This window comes from Pundamilia nyererei, unplaced genomic scaffold (genome assembly GCF_000239375.1).
Source record: "Pundamilia nyererei isolate P.nyererei 1_Seehausen unplaced genomic scaffold, PunNye1.0 scaffold00287, whole genome shotgun sequence".
Classification (NCBI taxonomy): Eukaryota; Metazoa; Chordata; class Actinopteri; order Cichliformes; family Cichlidae; genus Pundamilia; species Pundamilia nyererei.
The window spans coordinates 369707-375999 of NW_005187688.1; the positions used below are offsets into that span (position 1 = coordinate 369707).

At 43.7% G+C, this 6293-nt stretch overlaps 1 protein-coding gene across 2 annotated transcripts in view; it reads right to left on the bottom strand.

The window, feature by feature from the left end:
* The window catches only part of prkag3b (protein kinase, AMP-activated, gamma 3b non-catalytic subunit), a 12128-nt gene that overhangs the window by 2112 nt on the left and 3723 nt on the right, over positions 1-6293 (bottom strand). For both annotated transcript variants that reach the window (XM_005750780.1, XM_005750781.1), the window contains exons 4-8: positions 4706-4764; positions 4433-4478; positions 2001-2055; positions 1527-1653; positions 799-964 (exon numbers count right to left, since the gene is read on the bottom strand). In XM_005750780.1, coding sequence (XP_005750837.1) covers positions 799-964; positions 1527-1653; positions 2001-2055; positions 4433-4478; positions 4706-4764 — 453 coding nt within the window. The remainder of the gene's footprint in view (positions 1-798; positions 965-1526; positions 1654-2000; positions 2056-4432; positions 4479-4705; positions 4765-6293) is intronic.

Sequence of the window (6293 nt, forward strand, 5' to 3'; positions counted from 1 at the left end):
TCAGGTAGTGGGGGAGGATGCTGGACAGACCTGGCGCTGGGAGTGCCTGGCAGAGGCCCCAGTCTATGAGATCTTCAACGCATACCTCCCACAGAGCTTCAGTAACATTCTGAGGGAGATGGTCAATTCACTGAGTCTGAATTCACCGTGTTCAGGACCTCCATTGCCGAGGCTGCACTGAGCTGCAGCCACAAGGTGGCCACAACCCCTGAACCAAATGGTGGACACAGAGGTGAAGGGAGCCACCAGGCTGAAGGAGGAGTCCTCTCTGGCTTGGTTAGCCTGTGGAACTTTGAAGGCAGCTGAAAGGTACCAACAGGCCAAGAGGAACGTGGCTCAGGCAGTGGCTGAAGCTCAAACTCAAGTGTGGGAGGAGTTGTCCGGTGGTGGAAGGAATACTTTGAGGATCTCCTTAATCCCACTGACACATTTTCCGTGGAGGAAGCAGAGTCTGATACTGATGCGGGGGACAACTCACCTATCTTCAGGAGCAAGGTCATTGAGGCAGTTAAACAACTCCTGGGGTGGATGAGGTTCGCCCTGAGTTCCTGAAGTGGAGATCAGGGGCGGTAACGCTGGACTGGCAGACTGGGGTGGTGGTTCCCATTTTTAAGAAGGGAGACTGGAGGGTGTGTTCCAACTATTGAAGGATCACACTCCATAGCCTCCCTGGGAAAGTCTATGTTAGGGTGCTGGAAAGGGGAGTCTGTCCATTAGTAGAACCTCAGATACAGGAGGAAGAATGCAGTTTTCAGCTTAAGTCTATCAATAGGAACAGTTAGCATGATATCAAACTACCTCGTTCATTGACCACAGGCAGAGCTGACACTCTTCTCTCCACAAAAAGGCTCAGAGCATCATAGACGGAAGCCGATTCCTGGATTGTTGCAATATGTTTAAAGGTACCAATCGGCACTTCACGGATTTGCCTTTGAAGAAACCTGGGTCTGGGAATCATAGATCCCTTAAGGGAAAAGACATAATAAAAGATAATATATTGTGATTTTGAGATTTTGCATTTCACTATTATTATTCTTAATATATAAAGTCTCAATATCATGAAAAAATATAATGCATCAATTAAAATGGACATTAAAGTAGACATCTTCAAACAGTGATGACAGCCCTTTTTGTGAGCATATAGAGGGCATGCAGATGTATCCAGGCTGCGATTTGTATCATACGTTACACAAAGGAGCTACATGTTTCTACCTCTGTCTACTATGTGCCATGAGAAATCACTGCATCTCAAGACCAATGCTGTTCAAGAAAAACAAACATTATCAAGCACAGCAGTGGTCCAGAGTAATTTACCATGATTTTTTTTAACCATATCTGATGTATTTCTGGGCACCTGTAGCCCCTCAAAATTACAATTCATTTGGGAAAAAAGATAATGAAAAGAAGCCTTTCAAATACCAACATACAGGAGAATAAAGATTTCTTTTCTTTGAGCCAGGTCTTTTAACTGCAATTAAATTATGGGATTAAGTTAACGGTGTGCTGCACAAGAAGTGTCTCCTTACAAAAATGTGGAGAAACTTGAGTATGCGTTTGTGAGTGAGGATGTGGAGGACGTTTCCTGATGCTGGGTCAATAACTGGCAGGCGGTGGATCTTATTCTTTAACAGGGAGTATATGGCATCAAACAAACTGAAAAGACAAACACGATTTGTGATTAGGGTTTTAAGAATTTCAGAATAAACAGGCTATCCATGGTAAATTTCCTACATCTGCTTATTATTTTATATGGCTTTCAAACAGCCCAGTTAAGCTCTTTTAACAAGCAGACCACAGCTCAGATTAGTTAGCTCCAGCAATGAACACTGGTCGGAAGTCAATAGATACCAAATTCCCTAAATGTTGATATTTTGTACTTTGTTTGAAATTGTAGTTGTAAATCTGGTGTAATTTAAGCAAAGGAACTGTAGCCTTTAAAATAATAAAGTGTGACTACATTATGACTAAATTAAAAAAATCTATTTTAGGGCTGGCCTTACCTGGACTCTGGTGTAATGCTGATTAGTCTGTTAAATGAGTACTGGAGATAGATTTCTGCAAACAGAAAAAAAAAAAACAAACCACAAACTACTTGGAAACACAGCCTAAAGCTCATTTAAATGTTTAAAAAACAGCCATTCCCAAACTAAAGACCATTGTAGCCTATGAACATCATTTGTGGTGCAGCCAAACCTTTGATCAGAACCTGATCATTACACACGCCGAAGATCAAGTGTTTGCTTCTTGTGCGTCAGTTTTTTTATGCAACTAATTATTGTAAATAATGTCTCACTGCTCTTCCACACTACCTTCAGATCCCACCAGTGGGCCACAATGCAAGTTTTGGGAATAGTTGGTTTAAAAGAATTAGAATCCCATTTCCAAAAATGTTGGGATGCTGTCAGTAATGTGAATAAAAACAGAATGTAGTGATTAGCAAGTTATTTGAACTGTATATTTAACTTAAAATATAACAACTCAGAAACTGGGCAGCAGTCAGCAGGCTTACTTGTAGTTCCTAGGATTTAAAAGTAGAACGGGAGGCAAAGCCTTCAGGTTTAGAATAGAATAGAATAGAATAGAATAGCCCTTTATTGTCATTCTACATGTACAATGGAGTTATGGCTGCTCCATGCACAGTGTTTGTAACACTGTGCATGGAGCAGCAACATTATGAGGGACAGTGCTTGTTAACAGTAGAATGGCCGAGGGGAAAAGGCTGTTTGTGAGACTGACCACAGGCGCAGAACAGAGGGCAGTGCATCAAACAGGTGGTGGGCCGGATGAAAGGGATCACCTGTGATGGCCGTGGTTTTTCTGAGACAGGATGATCTGTCGATGGCCTACGAGTGGCAGAGTTCAGCCAGTGATTTTCTGCGCTGTTTTAATTACCCTCTGTGCAGCCTTCCTGTTCTCAGTAGTGGCCCCCATGTGCTGAACACCCAGGCAGTAGGAGAGCACGCTCTCCACTGAGGAGCGGTAGAAGGCCAGCACCAGCTTCCAGTCCAGGTTATTCTTCCTCAGGACACAGAGGAAGTACAGCCATTGGTGAGCCTTCTTTAAAAGGGCAGAGACGCCCAGAAACCTGAATGTGGAGACTGATTCCACCCATTCTCCATTTATAATGAGAAGAGAGTGGACCTGTCTGTGCCCCCTGAAGTGCATTATGAGTTCTTTTGTTTTAAGGATGCCTGTGGACAAGGCTGGCACTGGTGGTCAGGAAAAGCTGCAGACAGCTCAAGCTGTGCCGGGTGGGGGGCACTCCTACAGGAAAAACCAAAGTCTGTCAGCCCGGTGGTAGGCGGACAGCTGCGGAAGAGGGCCTGGGCCGGCACCACTTGATCATGCAGGGCATGTGCAGGCTTAAGTCTATCAATAGGAACAACCTCCTGCCGACTTCCAAAGTCCAAAAAGGAAAGGCTTTCGGCCTGGTCGAATAACCCTGAACGGGCCGTCAAACAGAACAATAGGGTCGGGCAGGCAGTGGTGCACCAGGAATGGAAAACGAGTCTCTGGTGGGACGGAGAGACAGCATAGAGGTATTGAAACACGAAGGGGGGGGGGGGGGGCACGCAGGCAGGAATTCCCCAGGATCCCGGAGCGGCTGGCCGAGGACCAGTTCAGCTGGAGAATCCCAGAGGTCTTCCCTAACCGCGCAGCGCAAACCTGTAAGAGAACCCCAGAGAGCGGCCTTGAGTGACTCGTGAAGCTGCTCGCACATCCCGTTGGTTTGCGGGTGGTATGCTGTGGTTTGGTGGACCTTGACCCCCAGGCTGTCAGCCATGGCAGACCAAAGCTCCAAAACGAACTGGGGGGGGGAATGAAACGCGAAATCAACAAAAATTCCCTGGCCACCACCGCCGCTGTCACGGATGCCATCCCTGTAAGGTCTATGTCAGGGCGTTTGAAAGGAGAGTTCATACATTAGTCAAACTTCAGATCCAGGAGGAACAATGCTGTTTTGTCCTGTTCACAGAACACTAGACCAGCAGGAATCCTCTTGAGGATATTCGAGTGTGTGTGTGAGCTTATCAATCCAGTCTACATCCAGGCAGGAGCACCCAAACTCCTACTTCAGTGCTATGCTGTTGGAATACTATGTAATGAGGTTACTGTCTTGTTAAAATAAGCAAGAACATCTAAAGGGGACATCATCTGGATGGCAACATGAGCATGTTGCTCCATGAGCTGTACTGTTGAGGATCAATCAATAATGTCTCTAATACGCATAGATGACCTCTAAATGTTTGTGGAAGCAGTGATAAACAGTAAGCCAATAAGAAAAGATTGATTCATTAAAAAACATATTTAAAATATTTATAAACCACAGCATTCTGTTTTTATTTACATCCTGTTGAATGTCACAACTTTTTTGGAAAGCTGTTCTAAATTCTTATTCTTTCATGCTTGCGGACAGCATCGTTGAACAGACCTCTCCATGTCTCTATCTTGTGATCCTCAAGCTCATATATCTGAACCTGCAGACAAACCAAACATTTCAGATCCAATGTTTATGGCAACATCCGACATGATGGAGGATTTTTACTTATTTTTTTAATCAGTATGGTTTTTGTATTATAACATGATTTGAAAGCACAGTGTGAATGCATTTGACAAAAGCATCCATCCATCCATTTTCTTCTGCTAAAACACAAAGCAGCTAAATATATACAATAAATTTATAGTACTCAGAAACTCAGCTCACCAGAGGAGACTTATAGTATCGATGTAGTATGTTAATGAAGTCAGTGATGGTCAGCATACCTGGACAGAAACATATAGATCATGTTTAGCCTGAGTGACACTGGACGTACTGAACATGGATTCATCAGAAGTCAGTTATGATGCTAACTGACACACATCTGGAAGTTTCTTATTTAGGACAAGTGAGCATGAAATGCTGTCTACTTTCCTTACTAACTAAATCAACACCATCAGAGCTTAGTAACTATTGACGTCTCATGTAGTCAAGGTACTGGAAGACTAGTCTTGGATCTACTTGGATCTGACCTTTGATTTCAAGTGAATTTAATACCATCCAGCTGATGTTACTGATGCTGATGGAAGTGTCAGTAAGCCATCATGGATGACTGACTATGTGACTAGATATAAGACAGCGAGATGGTCTCTCTGGTCTTACACATAAAATAGAAGGGAAAAGCTACATAACCTGTGTCTCTTATGGAATAGGATGTAGATGTAATAGTGGTATACAGGCACTACAGTGACCAGGTCAACAACGGGCTGAATGGGAAGACCAATAGAGAGGCTTTATAGAAGACGGAGGTGAGCAGGCTCTATTTTCTTGGAAAGCTGTGGTCCTTAAATCCTAAAATGTTGGATATCTTTAATCACCCATTTGTGGCCAACACAGTGTACCTCACGATGGTCTTCTGGAGGAGCAGCATCCGAGCTGGTGACACCAAGCATAAAATGATCATGGAGGCTGGCTCTGTGGCTAGAAACTGGACACTTTTAAAGATATGTATTATATATCCACGTTCCTAGATGCTTTGCATATAATCTGCACCTGGCTGAACTGGCATAGTAACATACAATTATGAAATTATTTTTCTGTCGAGTCGTGTGCAAGGAAAACATAATCCAAGCAGATAATTTCATTTCACGACCGCAAGTATTCAGTGCCGCTCAATACAATTTGTTAAACAAAGTTTGCCAAATTAATTATCAACAGTTATTGTTTACTGTGTAGCTGTGGAAACCCTGACACCTGTCACTGGTTATGCTGAAGAAACCAGTAAAAAGGCTTTTGACTCAAGCCAGCAGGATTTCACTGCGAGCACAAAGAGCTACCTGTGGGAGTGACACTGTAGCAGCGTGTGCAACGCAAACGCTCAGTGTGTGCGATGGTTTCTTTGTGCGCTAAGTTCTACCCCTGCAGGCTCTTGAATTTATGCCTGAGGAATTTAAATGAGTGGGTGGCACCTGTGCCCGGGAAATGAAATTATTTAGTGATGTTTTTTCCCATGAAACGTATAACAGAAAAAGTTTTTAGTCCTTGTCCTTGATTGTTGCAGCGGTCCACTTGTTATTAGCAGCCAACAGCACTCAAGTAGCAGATTGTGCACAGCTACCCCAGACACCATCTAACACACAGGGGCAGAATGTAAGATGCAAGCTGAAAAAGCATTTGCAGAGCGGCTTGGATTATAAAGAATTAATAAACCACTGAAGGTTGTATCGGGGGAGCTCAAGCTTCAATCGAGATTCATGTTACTCATGCTCAGTGCTACAGACAGATGATGTACAGGGAGTGCAGAATTATTAGGCAA